This window comes from Serpula lacrymans (genome assembly GCF_000218685.1).
Source record: "Serpula lacrymans var. lacrymans S7.9 unplaced genomic scaffold SERLAscaffold_8, whole genome shotgun sequence".
NCBI classification, from domain to species: domain Eukaryota; kingdom Fungi; phylum Basidiomycota; class Agaricomycetes; order Boletales; family Serpulaceae; genus Serpula; species Serpula lacrymans.
The window spans coordinates 958,249-974,310 of NW_006763297.1; the positions used below are offsets into that span (position 1 = coordinate 958,249).

At 44.7% G+C, this 16,062-nt stretch overlaps 4 protein-coding genes across 4 annotated transcripts; 2 read left to right on the forward strand and 2 right to left on the reverse strand.

Annotated features, from left to right (window-relative positions):
• Positions 1–73: 73 nt before the first annotated feature.
• On the forward strand, positions 74–826 carry SERLADRAFT_438980 (uncharacterized protein; the record flags this gene model as incomplete). Its single annotated transcript, XM_007319368.1, has 3 exons — positions 74–151; positions 213–341; positions 395–826. The coding sequence occupies 3 exons, from the start codon at positions 74–76 to the stop codon at positions 824–826; spliced, it is 639 nt and encodes a 212-aa protein (XP_007319430.1).
• Positions 827–884: 58 nt separating this feature from the next.
• Positions 885–2,128, reverse strand: SERLADRAFT_438981 (uncharacterized protein; the record flags this gene model as incomplete). The annotated part of the gene is made up of 6 exons (XM_007319369.1): positions 885–1,232; positions 1,291–1,463; positions 1,516–1,609; positions 1,731–1,940; positions 2,000–2,023; positions 2,084–2,128. The coding sequence occupies 6 exons, from the start codon at positions 2,126–2,128 to the stop codon at positions 885–887; spliced, it is 894 nt and encodes a 297-aa protein (XP_007319431.1).
• A 5,525-nt stretch (positions 2,129–7,653) lies between these two features.
• On the reverse strand, positions 7,654–10,608 carry SERLADRAFT_356525 (uncharacterized protein; the record flags this gene model as incomplete). Its single annotated transcript, XM_007319370.1, has 9 exons — positions 7,654–8,172; positions 8,248–8,461; positions 8,536–8,637; positions 8,734–9,005; positions 9,164–9,290; positions 9,380–9,506; positions 9,560–10,076; positions 10,129–10,536; positions 10,590–10,608. 8 exons carry the CDS (start codon positions 10,267–10,269, stop codon positions 7,837–7,839), a joined length of 1,836 nt encoding a protein of 611 aa, XP_007319432.1.
• Positions 10,609–10,774: 166 nt separating this feature from the next.
• On the forward strand, positions 10,775–12,172 carry SERLADRAFT_370529 (uncharacterized protein; the record flags this gene model as incomplete). Its single annotated transcript, XM_007319371.1, has 8 exons — positions 10,775–10,792; positions 10,848–10,935; positions 11,011–11,182; positions 11,238–11,325; positions 11,382–11,534; positions 11,586–11,759; positions 11,816–12,056; positions 12,114–12,172. The coding sequence occupies 8 exons, from the start codon at positions 10,775–10,777 to the stop codon at positions 12,170–12,172; spliced, it is 993 nt and encodes a 330-aa protein (XP_007319433.1).
• Between the last annotated feature and the right edge of the window lie 3,890 nt (positions 12,173–16,062).

Below are 16,062 nucleotides of genomic sequence, written 5' to 3' on the forward strand. Positions count from 1 at the left end.
GGCATTTGTTATCCTCGTGAATTCGTAATCGGGGGTGAAGGTGCTATAAAACACATGCCTTGATTGTTTCGCAATGCCGGGTGAGACATCTGGAGGACATTTGCCTACCATCACTGACCGCATCAATGCTTTGTCAAGCGCTTTACGCAATGTGTCCAGGATGGAATTTTTATATACTCTGGTCGTCCTCTGAAATTCTAGCCTACTTAAAGAGTTATACATTCCCTTGTAAGACACATGTCCAATGTTCCCTCCTCTCCCGGAGCATCTATGCTTCATACTCGAAGATAAAACACACCCAACTGCTCCATCATAAGGCTCAGAATGCGCGCAAATCTACGGTACATACTTGATTACTCGTTGCTATAGCTTATTACTTACTACTCCGACACAGCTTCTAGATAGTCGATTTAAAGCTTGCGGGTCGAGAGCATCACTTCAGCGCCACGAAAACAACCTTTTGGTGTTACTTGATGCGACGGCAATGAGTGGAGACGAGACGGACAATGAGGTGCAAGGGGCGCCCAAAACATACCTCATCAGTAGGCCGCACTGGCAAAGTCCAGAAATGAAGGACTTTATGCGGAAGCTCGACCATATTTACAGGGAGAACTGGAGGAACCCTCATGGCCGTCGTGCTACAGCAGGAAATGCCCCTCGCATTCGGATAGCATCTAATCGTTGCGAGCCAGGGCACGCTCCACGCGGCTTATGGCGAAATTGCTATGATAGCAACTGGTTGAAAGATTTGCGTGGGTGGCAGCGGGACAAGTTAGATATTGTTGACAAGGATTACGACTTCACAATATCTGATAGCGAATTATAATCCATGTATAATACTTAACAGTCGCTCAGTAATAGACACAATCAGCTACTAAGGCTATTCAACAGAAAGCGTCTGCAGGGGGATCTAAATAACCCCTTGTCTTAAGCCAACATCCATCTACCATATCCCAACTACTCAAAATGCCAGCCTTCGACTCAGCTAGATACCATAATGTGAGGTGCCGCAACACGCTAGGCTGGTCCCATGCATATATCCAGTCGTGTGTACTGTAATGGTCAAGGCGCCACTGGGTCAACAATTTCCTTTCATCTTCATCTGAACCAGGGTTCTGAACCATGGACAGTGATGTTTTAAGCGCAAATCGATGCAATCGCTTCAGTTGTGCGAGGTCCTGCGCCCATTGGTGGTAAAAGTTCCAAGCTCGGCGCAGACGAGGCATTCGGGCCTGCAGGTGCTAATTTATGAGCCTTATCGGTTATTGTAGCTAGAAGAAAGGTCCTTACAGATACACTTCGACTTCTCTCCACCAGTTTCAGGGTTGTAACGAATGGAGCGGCATTCGCTATGCGCCGAAGAAGGTCGTAATCAGTCGGATCAAAATCCAACTGGAGAACTGTTAAAGCCGTGGTTGAAGTGGATGATGATGACAGTAGACAAATCAAAGGCAGCGCGAAGTCTGCATTATTGACGCAGTGTGCTGCTACTCGACTAGTGGGACTATCCCGCACCAGAGACGTTACGCAGAGAGGGACCCTCAATTTCAGACAGAAGGACAAACGGGTATTTGCTAGTCGTAATAATCGTGTCCTCGATAGTTTCGACCTGACATGTTCAAGTGCGTGATGGCAGCGTGCTCATTAAGAAATTGAGCGAGGCTGAAAGGCGGACAGTCTGTATGTAAAAGTTCAAGTCTGGGTAGACGGATCCCTCGTAGTAAGCGGACCCAATTAGCGGCTGAGGCACGAGGAAGCTGCAGTTCCAAGTCTACCACATTTCTGATTGCAAGTAGACATCGGCACAGCTTTGGGATAGGGGGGAAGGTGCGATGGAAGATAATGTGAAGTGACTGTACGGATGTGGCGAGGTTGTTGTTATATAACGCCGCATCGAGAAAGGAATCAAGGAAATCTGCATGTATTACAAAGATGACAGACTAGAAAGGACGAAAGAAATTCAAAAACAGAAAAATAGAAAAGCTGGATGATAAAATACCTGGACAGCTCTCCGAAGCGCCATCTATAGTTTGAATGGTCGAACTCAGGTTGAATATTATAGCATGACAAAACATATACTCACCTGTTCAACAATTTTGTGACCTTGGCTACGTGTGATGACCACCATTTCGAGTGAGAATATAGAGCTTGCAGATAAAGCTCTTACTGTCCCTGTAAAGAAAGTGTAGAAGTATATTTTGCCCGTATATATATGCGATGCTGATACTTATACCTGAAAGTCCTTTGTCCTTTCATTGACGAGTCGGATGTAATAGTCATAATAGTACAACCTCGTGGTCCTGATGCGTGTATAACTTGGGATACACTGTCATTTGAGTGACTCACAGAACCTTGACCCAGGCATAACGGGTGTGTAAGAATGGGTTATGAGAAGAAGCGGCATGGATGGGGACGTAGTAAGTTATGGCCCATCAGTAGTATCAACATTTCAAAGTACATGTGATAGAACATTTGTATCACATACTGCAGACTGTGGCTGTAACTGCGGTAGGTGCCAGTCGGACTTTGGATTCAAGAGACTCGGATTGATCATGATGATCATGATGACCAACAGTTCGGGTCAGGCTGCAGATACTGAGTCTAACCTAAACCCCCCACTTGCTGTGTAGTGCAGTGACATCGAGTAGGTGATCAAAACTGGTCACTGGCCATGTATTAACTGCTGAAATACTTGACTAGATGACTAGAACCAAGCTATGTACTTGCAATCGATGCAAGAAGTTTGATTGTACCGACAACGATGGCGTTAGGAAGCAAGGTCAGATGCTTGTCCCCAGTACGTGGTCCAGGCATCAGGTGAAGGATAATATACGGTTGTCGAAGGAAGGCGCAGAAGATGAAGGCGTCAGTGGCACACAGGCCAAGATTCTTGCATCTACACTAGCATCAAGCCAACCGAGTCACTCGCTACCAGTCCGCCTACATGATTATAAAATCGAGTCCCAAGAAATAGCCTGCACATCAAAAAGCGACAATGTGAGTAACTGATGGGGTAGACTTGAAGTTAGTGATCTGACAGTGCTGTTAGGAGACACGATTACCGGGCGAAGACTACCCTCCGGTGGAATCATCAAGGACCAAAGAGGTATTTTATATTCTATCTCTCCGGACCATCATTTCTCATACAACCTTCCAGTCAGATGACTGCAATCGTCGTGCGTTAAAGTTATTATCTTCGATTAACTCCGAGCTGGACCGCCGTTCTCGATCACTACCAAACAAAATTGCCAAGCTCGACTTTGGGAACCCTGGAACTTTCATTCGCCATGCTCCCAAAAAGCTGCCCAATGCCACTGCAAATGAGGCCTTCATACTTCAAGAGAGCTGGTTAAGCGAGACGGTTCAGTCTCTCATCGATCTTGGCCAGAGCGGGAACAAGGATGTGGAAGGACAGCGGTTAGGTTTACTTCGACAAGTTACTGCAGAGTACCAACGCCTAGAAGATGTCAAACAGCAGCAATGGCTTGTTTTCAAGGCTCGCCATGAGCTTCTCGAGCAGATGTCAGAGGCAGATGGGCCACTTCTGTTGTCAACCGGTAAGTTTTTGCTTCACATAATGATATGTCTCCTGTGTAACGAAGTCCTTCGACAGAACGATACTTTAGACAGTCCTGCATGCCACCTCTATTGCTAGCAACTATCTTTCTTGCTGTCGTCCTGCATATTATGGGAGGCATAGCCTGGCCTGATTCTCACTTCACTTTGGCAGCTCTACGTGTCATTATTGCAGGTTCTTTTGCATTTATGCGATCTGCGCAGGGCCTACCGAGCAAGTTGTCCAAAGAAGAACTGGAATTATTGGACGATTTACCTAAGGATATTCGTACGGCTCTCAATAGATTTGATTTAGCGCCTGATATCGTGGAGTATGCTTGCTGTCCTGCTTGTTTTTCAACTTACAAGCCAGATAAATCACTACCTACACTCTATCCTCAGCACTGCACATATCGCGAGACTCCGAGTGACGATGTTTGTGGAGAGCCACTACTTACATCACAAGTCAAAGTAGGCGGTACTTCATTAAACAACGACGCTGGCCCGAAGCCTTTCAAAGTCTTTGCATACCAACCTCTTTCCTCTTGGTTGGCCCGTTTGTTTTCGCGCCCAGATCTTGAGACTTACATGGATTCAGTGTGGGATCCAGCCACATCTGGTGACGAATGGAGGGATATCTGGGATGCCACTGCATTGCATGAACTCAAAGGTCCTGATGGTAAACCTTATGCCGTCAGACCGCCTGGAGCCGCACATCTTGTATTCAGCCTGTTTGTCGACTGGTTTAATCCCTATGGCAATAAGAAGGCTGGCAAAGTACATTCCACAGGTGCAATATATATGGTTTGTCTCAACTTGCCTTTTCATCTACGGTACAAGCTTGAAAACGTATACCTTGTTGGCTTGATTCCTGGGCCCCATGAACCGAAACTCCATCATATGAACAATATCCTCCGACCTCTTGTCAACGACCTTCTACAGCTCTGGGAGCATGGTATTTTACTCGGACGCACATGGTCGAAACCGTTTGGACGCCTTGTTCGTTGTGCCTTGGGACCCCTCATTTGTGATTTGCCCGCCTTACGCAAAACAGCCGGTTTTGCAAGCTATAGTGCCGAAGCCTTTTGCTCTTTTTGTCAGCTGCCGAAAAATGAGATAACCAATTTGAATAAGGCAACTTGGCCTAGACGTAGCTGGAAAGATCATCTGCGCCAAGCAGATGATTGGAAAAACGCTAGGACGCAGGATGCGAGGGAGAAGGTGTTTGCTCGCTGGGGTCTGCGTTGGTCCGAACTCCTTCGTCTACCCTACTGGGATGTGACGAAATTTACCGTGCTAGATGCCATGCATAACCTGTTTTTAGGTGAATTTCAGCATCACTGTAGGCAGGTGTGGGGTATCGATATCAAAAGCGGTGAAAAGAACCCCAAGAAGATGAAACCTCATAGCCCAGAGCAACAGGCAATCGAAATCGAGAAGGGTCGACGAGGTATCGAGAAGCTGTCATCAAATACTTTGAAACAGCTGCGTAAAGGCTATGTGATGGCATTTGCTATCCTCAATGAAGTCGTAGTAGAGGGAAGTTTGTTCACAAAAACAGCATATATAAATGCCCTGTTAAACTGGGTGAGACATATTTATGCTGACATCTGAGCACTACTGACTACTTTTCACACTTTTCATTCCTAGTACCGTGAAAATCCAGGCAGAAATATTCGTATACCAACAGTGCTGAATGATGCAATAACCAACTTTGTATTGCAAGGAATGGAACATCCGGACGTGTCCAAGTTCTGCCTCCTCTCCAAGGAGCACCTAAACAAGATCCAGGCAGATATAAAAAACACATCATACCCGTCATGGATGGTTCGGCCACCCCATAATTTCGGAAGTCCCAGTCACGGAAAGCTGAAGGCAGACCAGTGGCGTACTGTATGTACTGTGAGCCTTGTCCTGTCTCTCGTGCCAATGTGGGGGAGTGCTACTTCGACCGACAAGGAGAAGCTCCTCCTGCATAACTTCATTGATCTTGTAATAGCGGTTGAAATCTCTGTCAAACGCTCGACATCCCCTGCCCGAATCGCATTATACAACTTCCACATGACTCGCTACCTCAAGACTCTCCGTGAGCTCTTTGCCGACCATCAGCTGCAACCAAACCACCACCTCTCGCTCCACCTTGATGAATGCCTGTCATTATTTGGCCCCGTCCACAGTTGGTGGGCTTTTCCATTTGAGCGCTACAATGGGATCATTCGTGACCTAAACTCCAATCAAAAACCAGGTTCGTATGGACGCAGAACTCTAGTGCATGAAAACTGATGTGCCTGCTATTTTCAGGAGAAATGGAGAAAAGCTTCCTAAAATATTTCTGTATAGGAGCAAATCTAAGGGCATTTGCATCCCGCATCGAATTTCCACAGACTGAACTTTATGATTCGATGATGAAGTCTTTTCACCGAGCTTTCATCGAGCCTAACAGCTCCCTTCTCAGCGATTTCCTCAGCTATGAAACAACCTCAACGTCTAGTACAGCTTACTCGATGGAATTATCTGAAGATGTATACAAAGCTTTATTGGACAGACTCAATGCCAGATCTTCACCACATCAATTACAATTTATACGATGGGATAGTGATGTCAAGGGTACCAACACATACCTTCTAGATCACAAGGCTCGATCCATCAAAAGTGTGAAATTGGATGGGGTTTCATTCTCGATTCCGAAGAGTTCTCTCGGGAACTCCTTTGTGCTGTTCAAATCTCTGACAGTCGCTGGAGCCATTACCGCCGGACAAATATGCCAGATATTCGTACATCACCGTGTTGCAGCCACGGACCACTCAACCGATGAAACATTTCTTGTAGTTCAAGAATATGAAAGCCTTTCTCCATCAGACAAGGATAAGGATCCCTTCCTCGCCTTCGAGAACCTGGGTGCCCAATTATATTACAATCGCTTCAAATCCCACCCATGTGTACTAAAGCTGAGCGATATAGTTTTGCACTTCAGTTGCTTAGCATATGTACCTGAGGATATCGGGCAAGAATGTATCATTGCGAAATCGTTGGACAGGGTGCGTACTCTTCTTTCTTTCAAAGCTCTCTGACTCAATTCTATTTAGTCTTGAATTCCAGTCTTGGATCTTGGTTTCATAGACAACCTGTAGATGTATTCAAATGAATTGAATCTCCAATGAGACGTTCAGACCAGTTGCTACCGTAGCTACCCCTCTTTACTGGTAGTTACCTTATTTTGATTTTTCATGCCATACAATGAGAAGTAATGACCACTCAATGACTCGCGGAGTAGATTCACACCTCCTTCAGGTCAGGTAGCTACCGACTGTCATGCAGTCTTTGAAGGGAATTTCAGGTAGCTACTTTGTTTACTGATATTTTTTCTGTTTCTTTTGGTTTTATTCAAGGTTTTATTCAATTGTTTTTTTGTTTCTGTTTTTGTTTCTGTTTTCGAGTTCTTTTTTTCTCATTGAGCGCTTTCTTTTTCAGAGTTGAAAGTTTAACTGCCACAGGTCTGCTCTGTGTTAGCACAAAGAGTCCTTTCACTGCCCAACACAAGAGAAATCCCACAAGGCTATGTAAGGGCTGAAAAGGCTGCTATTCGAGGCTCTGTTACAATAAAGAGAAGTGTGAGGTCATGTAATTGCTGGTTTGACTATTGCAGTGTGCGACAGTGGTGGCTCTATAAAGAAAACCACAGCGGTGCTGATGATGTGGCCAGGCCAGTGTCAGCCTTCACAAATCAAAGCTATACAAAGCGAGTACATAAAACTGGTTAGTGGCATTTCACGGTGTGCGACAGTCATATATTTGGCGCTCTGCCATCATAGTAAACATATCTTGAATATGTGGATAATGACGGCTATGACACCTTGGCTGAAAGTCGGACACCACATAGAATATTGCTGGCCTTCCATGAAATGGTCTCACACATCAGCATCTTGATTTTTACAGCTATGATTGACAAGTGTAGCGTACATGGTAAATTTTAACACCCTCACCTCTGGCGCACTTTGTGGCATCAGCGCGACTTTTTTCCATGCCGTGGGCTGGCACGTGTCTGTCGCAACGGGGGATTTCGGCCATTGCTCGCAGTGTGAGTCACGGCCCAACCTGAAGGTCTGATATTATTTCATCGTATATTATCTAATCTTTCGTGTACACGACGGTGGCGTGGCCATGAATGATTACAACCAGCACTCAATATTCAATACTGAAAAGACTACCAGCTGCAACTAAGACATCGCATTTATATCCCTAATCAAGAGAAAACTCGTCCACCAGTTAAAATTCGTGATTCTAGCATACTTTCACCTCCAAGACACTTGGATCATGATCACTCGCCCTCTCTGCGATATTCATTGCCCAGTTATTCACGTGTATATGCTGCACACTCACCCCCCTCCCCGCAACCGCTGCACTCACAAACATATGGTCCAGTTGTTCTGTTACCCCATTGTAAACATAGGTGTACCGTTCCTCTGGTGGGACCGGGGGAGTGGCGATGCTGTCCACTTCGGAGAGGAGGGCAGTTAGGGGAGCAAAGACGGAGGTAGTGTAAATGTATTCGTTGCAATCGCCACCAACGATAAGCGAGGCATCAGGAGAGGAGGCGAGAAGCGACTGGGAAAAGGTCTACGCAAATCCGGGAAATACATCAGGCTATACTGAGACGCGTTTCATACCGATGGAGCATCATGCATCACTCACAGCAACTACCGCAACTTGTTCCATCCTCTCAGCGACCCATGCATTGATAGGCGGCCGCGTATTTCCCTCTGTCGTCGAACTATCAAGTTTTGCAGTCAGTTGCAGGTTCACGCTGAACAGCCTGTCCCCGTTGCGCGTCTGCCAGGCCGCAGCAAGTGGCTTGCGCGAATCTTTCCAAGCGGCATTGGTGGGGTCGATCCGCCCAGGGTTATAGCTGCATTATGTGTTATTCTTGTTTGACGCGATACATGTGATGGGAGTGGAGGAAAACAGAGAAGATGAACTCACCTTAAAGTGTATCCACCACTCCCATCGCTTACCACAGCTGTTGCCTCCGTTGCATTTCCAGTGGGTGAACCGGGAACAAGGTCGAGCTTGTCTGGATTATATCTATCCAAAATAGTCAGTTCACTCATTGGTAACTCTCTCTTAGCTCTCCTTCCCCCTTGTTTATCTTTAAAAGACCTAAACACAAACGCTACGCACAAATATGCCTGCCTGATATTTCCCCCCTTCTCCCCTCCATCCATATTGTTCAAAGGGTCCACATCCACCCACGCATACGCCACACCGCCCATGTCCATGATTGCGTTGACGATATTGCTTAAAGTGGTATTGGCGCTGACGATGCCGTTGTTAGTTGAGCCCGAGTCGTCTTGAATTTCCTGGAGGAAGAGGAGGTCGGGGGAAAGAAGGTGAGAGACGATATGAGAGGCGACGGCGGACATGTGGGAAGAGGTAGGGGCCATGTTCTCGACCTGAGATTGGGTCAGCGGTGATTCAGGCTTTAAAGGTATGAGGGGGACGGGGAGAAAACAGGAAAGGAGGATGCCAAGATAACGGTATAGAAAATGGAGACACTGCGTTACCTAAAAATAAAGAAAGAGTCATAGCATTATATGACAACTCGACTCACGTTATAGTCTCCGATAGTGATGATACAGGAGTCGAAGCTTGAGCTAATGGTAGTCGGAGGCGCTGCCGAAGTGGGAGAAGATATGACACTGGGTGCTGTCAGCGGAAGGATGTAGAAATACCCGTACCTATGAACGTGACATGTCCAGGGTAAATTGTTTGTTCTCAGCAAAATACTGGGCTACGGCAGTACAGAACATGGGGGAAAAAGACGTACTGGAAGTGAACTACCCCGGTGATATCTGTCAACGTCGTACCCATTGCGACAGTTGGATTGGTCGTATCATCAAGTGGTCTGCCAATGATAACCATCTCAGGATTGGCATCTGGCAAACCATCCAAGTCTAATATGCAGAATTATGGTTGCATGAAGACAGCGATTACAGAGGAGACCGACCCAAAACCATGGTCAACCCGCCCCTTGAGTTTTTGCCAGTCACATTCCAAGCGCCATGTACCCAAAACTCGCCATAATTGTCGTTGAAACCGATGGCGACTGGAGACGGCACGGTGACGAGCATCCCCTCAATGCTCTCCCAAAAGTCAAGGCCATATGTCTGAGGCTTGAGAGATTCATTTCCTGCATCTACTTGCGATACATTATTGGGTACACTAAGCCATGCATCGGGGCCAGCAACGACGTCGAGGGCGGACAGCTGACCCTGAGGAGGGGAGCGATCCTGTCCGAGGAGGATTGGCGCGATTGTGTTAGCTGAGGATGTCACGAGGATGGAGGACGGAGAGATGAGTTCTGTCGAGGAAAGATCGTTTCTGGAGGAGCGGTATTCAGAGACTGTGCCAGAAAGGGACAGAGAGTCACCGAGGGAGACGGAAGCGGATGAGCGGACGAAGAGACCCGTAGAGACGCGCTCGTCTTTGACAGGATGGCCGGCAAGGTAGAAACCAGATTTCGACTAGAGACACTAGAGTGAGCAGTGGGAAACGGAGACGATAAGGCAAACGCACGATGGCAACAACCGTCCCCGTGAGGTGTGTTACTTTCTCGCCAGCATACAGACTCTGGAAGGCGTGACCCTGGATTTCTGCGATGGTCGTAGACAGAGCCGGAGAGGTGAGAATGACCACAAGTGCGAGAGAGAGCAACATTATGGAGGGGTTGCGCACGAATGGATGAGACTATGACATGATATAGGGAAATATGTCAAGCTCCGGGCAAGGACGCGCTAAGAGAACCGTCGAAAGAGGATCACACCAAAGACAGGCGTCGCACTTGCTATATCGACCTTGCCTGCGCTGCATGAGCGTGGATGGTGTTGACAATGTCTGAATGGTGTGATTTCTGTGATTCATCCTCAGGCTTTCGCGAGTCTGAGACTGAATGGCACTGCCAGTGTTTCCACACGAGTCCCTTTAGTTACATTTCAGCTGAACGTTCGGACGACGAACTGGAGTTTTTCGTACCATTACAATGTTGCTCAGGAGGTCAGTGATCTTACGGACGGGCCTGTGTCTTAAGCTTCGTCAGCTCCCTAACTCGGACTGCCCACTCTCTTATCTTCTCCCCATCCATCATATCGCCTGCAACTCACCAGCAGCATCCAAATCGTACATGACCTCCGTTTCCGAAGAACAACCCACTAAAAGGCAGAAAATGTATCAAAAACCCAAGGTACAAACCATCAGTCGTCTTTCTGCTTATCACGGACCTCATCAACAATCCACAGATTATCGGTACTCACAATGGCACCTTTCACTGCGACGAAGCCCTAGCAGTCTTCCTTCTTCGCCAGACTACTGCATATCAAGATGCTGGTCAGTCCCCCTTTCTAAAATAGCTGACATCTGCTCATTATTGGACTGTATTTCTCTCGCATCTGCTCACATAAGGTCTGAAACGCAGCAGAGATCCTGCTGTTTTGGGTACTTGTGATATCGTCGTGGATGTCGGTGCTGTCTATGATGAAGGAAAACAACTTTTCGATCACCATCAGCGAGGCTTTACAGAGGTGTTTGGACATGGTTTCTCTACCAAGCTCTCGTCTGCCGGTCTCATATACAAGTACATTACTTCACCGTACACGCACTTTCATTTTTCATCCATGCACTTTTTATAGGCACTTTGGGAAAGAGATCATCGCACACAAGGCTCAGTTGGCGCTCAATGACGAGAAAGTAACCATACTGTGGTTGAAAATGTATCGGGTTGGTCAAATGCTGTCTAGACGATATCGTATCTCGGAATAACTGTATTTCATCAGGAATTCATCGAAGCCATTGATGCGATCGATAATGGCATCCCCCAATATCCAAACGATATTGCAGCGAAATACAAAAGTCGAACCGACTTGTCCTCCCGGGTCGGTTGGCTGAACCCTGCGTGGAATGAGTCAGTAGCTTCTGACATTGTTGATGTAACCTCTTCCCACCTCTATTTCTCTAAATCTACTGAGTAAATCTTGCAGGCGCAATTCTCGAAAGCATCTCAGCTTACCGGAGAAGAGTTCATGGGTAGACTGGGTTATTATGCCGATGCGTGGCTGCCTGCACGATCTTTGGTAGTTGCTGCTTTATCGCAGCGAAAGGATGTTGATAATAGTGCCAAGATTTTGCTTTTCGAGCAATTTGCTCCTTGGAAGGTCTGCCCATTTTATTTCAAAAACCGAGGGCCTGTCCTCATTCCTGTTATGTCTAGGAACATCTTTTCGAGCTTGAAAGCGAAGAAGGCATTGCTGAGGAATCGCAGCCCGTGTATGTCATCTACCCAGACGAGACCGCAGGCAATTGGCGCATACAAGCGGTCCCTGTGTCTCCAGAGTCCTTCGAAAGCCGAAAGGCTCTACCGGAAGCGTGGCGAGGCTTTCGAGACGATGAACTCTCCCGAATCAGTGGAGTTCCGGGTGGCATTTTCGTACATGCATCTGGATTCATAGGAGGTGAGTCGTGTACTGTAAAAAATTGTTTTAGTGACTATAGGGCTGATGCCAAACCAGGTAATCACACCAAGGAAGGTGCCTTCACAATGGCCAAGCTTGCTTTGCGCATCGTGTGAACTAGGCTCGTACCCAGCGCGTTCGCTGGATTTAATTTCGAAATTGTCTTCGAACACACCCAGTAAACACTGGGAATACTCACCATATTTTGTGAGGAACGCACCAAAGATAAGGTGGATGGGGACTTCGTCGTAGGGGCTAAACAGTCTTCAAAACATGTCCCAAATTTAGTCCAGGTGTTTGGCAAAGTCCGTGAATAAGGTTGGCATTATTGTTTTGTGCAGGCACACACTGTGGGGATCGACTTATAATAGCTAGACTTGCAGTTTGATCTTACAGTGATTTTTGTGTAAAATTATATCTAAGGAAAATATGAAGCAAATTTTTAAAATATAATCCCTAATATCATCTGCCTGTCCTCACAGCTTTGAGTCTGGAATTTTTAGTAAAATCATTGTACTACTGTCTTATATATTATATAGAAAATATTTACAAAATGATCTTGCTCAAGGCAGGCAATATAAAGATAATATTTTGTAGATAATATTTATAAAATTATCCAAGGATCCACTCTAAATTGCATTATCATTGATACTAAGCATTTATTATGAAACATTTCAAACTCATATCTTCCTTATATTCAACCCTTGTCCACAGCATTTTTTTGAAATTATTTCTAATTATCTTCCAGCCTGTTTTCATCCTTGAACTGCAGCTTTGATTCACAATCAAGGCTGCAGTCCAATGATGAACATATCACATGTGACATAATTCCTTGTGTGCATGCCATTTGATAGTACAGAAATTTCTGTAAAAATTGATTAGAAATAATTGCTAGGGGGATCAAAAGTTGACATTGGTGTGAAAGCCTTTAAATTTGTTGGCACTACTCATTTGCTAGGTGGTTTCAGTGGTGTGGGAATAATTGGTACCAGTGGTGTATATGAAAACACCTCACCACAGCTGCTTGTGGTTTGGCAATTGGGAATGATCAAAGCTGGGATGAGGGAGTCAATGTGAAAATTTAAGGTGATGGTAAGGAATAGGGTGACGGTAGAACCATTGGTGGTATATATGATAGTATACTGGTATGATGACACATATAGCTAATGATTACTATATTAATCCACACTTACTGTGACTGATTTTTGTCAAGTCCATTTTGCTGAATTCATCTTACTGATACTCCAAATATCTGCTTGAGTCTGGAAAAATATGCAGGTAAGCAAGAAAGCAACAATAAATATATTATGTGCAACACCAATCTTGATTTTGGATCGTATGAAGCATTCTTTACATGCCAATGAGTCACTTGATCACTGATTTCCGTGATATGTTGTCATTTGTCTATATATTTACATGTTTACTTCTATTTCAAACTTTTTCCATATTTCTAGATTGCAACTTTTCACTGGGCACCATGATGATGGCGTAATGGCAACAAACATTTAAAACTCAGAACAACTCAGCTGGCAGGATTCAATCAAATTTCAGGGAAATAGTCACACAAGAAATTATGTCACATGTGATATGTTCATCATTGGACTGCAGCCTTGATTGTGAATCAAAGCTGCAGTTCAAGGATGAAAACAGGCTGGAAGATAATTAGAAATAATTTCAAAAAAATGCTGTGGACAAGGGTTGAATATAAGGAAGATATGAGTTTGAAATGTTTCATAATAAATGCTTAGTATCAATGATAATGCAATTTAGAGTGGATCCTTGGATAATTTTATAAATATTATCTACAAAATATTATCTTTATATTGCCTGCCTTGAGCAAGATCATTTTGTAAATATTTTCTATATAATATATAAGACAGTAGTACAATGATTTTACTAAAAATTCCAGACTCAAAGCTGTGAGGACAGGCAGATGATATTAGGGATTATATTTTAAAAATTTGCTTCATATTTTCCTTAGATATAATTGGTATATTTTTAAAAATAAATCACTGTAAGATCACACTGCAAGTCTAGCTATTATAAGTCGATCCCCACAGTGATAGTCACATGTGACCTTTGTCACTGCACAGTATATACCTTGCACGAACCATACATACACCCCAGTCTTGATGTTATAAATTGCACTCTTCGCAGCTTTGCTGCAACTGTCAGGTGCCTGCAACACTTTCCACACCCTTGTATCATAAAAAACCAAGTGAGCAAAACCAAGCAAAAAAATGTGCTACCATGTGTGCTGCCTGTGACTTTTGGGACCACTATCCCAGCAACTTTGCCATTCCAAGAGAAGTCTTATGTAAGTTATCGGTTGGTCAATTGACCAATTGACCAATCAAAAATTTGGTCATTTGTGGGCTTCTCCCGCAAAAGCAGATCTCTGTGTAAGGACCATTTTATTATTTTCTTATCTTCGCTATGTCTTGGTTCTCGAACACTTTTCCCATTACACCTCTGGCTCTAGGGCTAGAGGTATCATTTGCCATTTTACTTCTCATAGCCCTCACAGGCTTTCTTAACCATCACTACCATTTTATATCACAGATCAGAGACTGGGTATCGCTCCCAGCCAGCCAGCACACTGAGTAGGGACTGGTAGTAGGCATCTTGCCAAACCAGCTCCAAGCCCCAGTAAAGCCTGGATATACTAATAAACACTTTGTTCAGGATCGTACCTCATTATGAGGATACGGTTCCTGAACACGCGTAACACACCTCTATTATTAGTACAAATCTCTCACCGCTGATTAATCAAGTTAAAAGTCGTATGATAGTTGTTCTCTCTTTTTCTTATTGGCCGATTGATTCCTCAGACCACTTTTTGTATATTCTCCTTTCGGTCTGAGGAACAAACAGTTCACTATATAAAGCCTTACCTATTCATGTATGGCTCCTTAGTTTTCTATTACTGAATTTACCCGCTTTACTGCTCAACGAAAACCTTTGAAGCTTACCTCTCAAAGTCCTCTACTTGCTATATTTACTAGCGTCTGTCAACCTCAAGCTCATCGAACCCCTTACTCCCTGCAAGTGCAGAAGGAGACAGGTTTCGTTTTTTTTATAGTTTATCGTTGCCTCACACTCTGTACCTGTGCACTTCTTTTATCTTGCCAAACACATTATCACATCACTTAGCGCTCTTGATCGTCTTTGTTGGTTAATCTGGTTATATCAAAGGGCCTGTCATAAGTTAGAATCTGAGTTTAGCAAACACACTTGTTGTGTTATATGACAGATATGTTGTCTCCTATCTGTGAAGATACTATAGTTAGTTTAGATGCTATCATTTAGGAGTCGAACAAAACCTTCCTGAGTTTTACATCACCTATGCTGCCCGTATGGCACAGATGTACCCCCCTCATGTACATTTTATAAAAAGTGAAGAAAACTCAGGACGATACCTTCTCCACTACAAATACAAGCCAACCACCAATTTGCTGTCACACTTCTTTAAACTAAATTTTGAAGTTGACTGTTTCATTGCTGAAACGGCTGTTTCTGGGCAACAAGAGGTGATATAGATTTGTTTGATGACAATGACCCTAAGGAGCATGCACAACCACTTGCATCATACTGGCTCAAACCACTAACCACCTAAGGAAGAAATTATAATGTATGGGTTGATATGACAGGATGCTAATGTACTATTCTGGTGATTAATTTATCAAGTCATCCTGGGCCCAACATCTGCCATTATATAATTGACAAGGAAGTCATATTTCCCCCAGCTTGCTCGACAAGATTCTATTTATGTGGCTGGTCTCCGTGTCATGTACAATATATAATATAATATGGCACGGGCCTGGGCTCAATGGGAGACGGCTGTTAGGCGCGCATTTCCACTTCATACAAGAGCGGTGAGTTACTTTGCTGTATTGCATGCTAAACATGGTCTAGTCTTCTTCCTAACCCAACAATCTACTATTTTACTACTCAAACTCACTTCCATTTCTCTTTTGTCTTTGATCACACTTCTTGTATTTTGGGG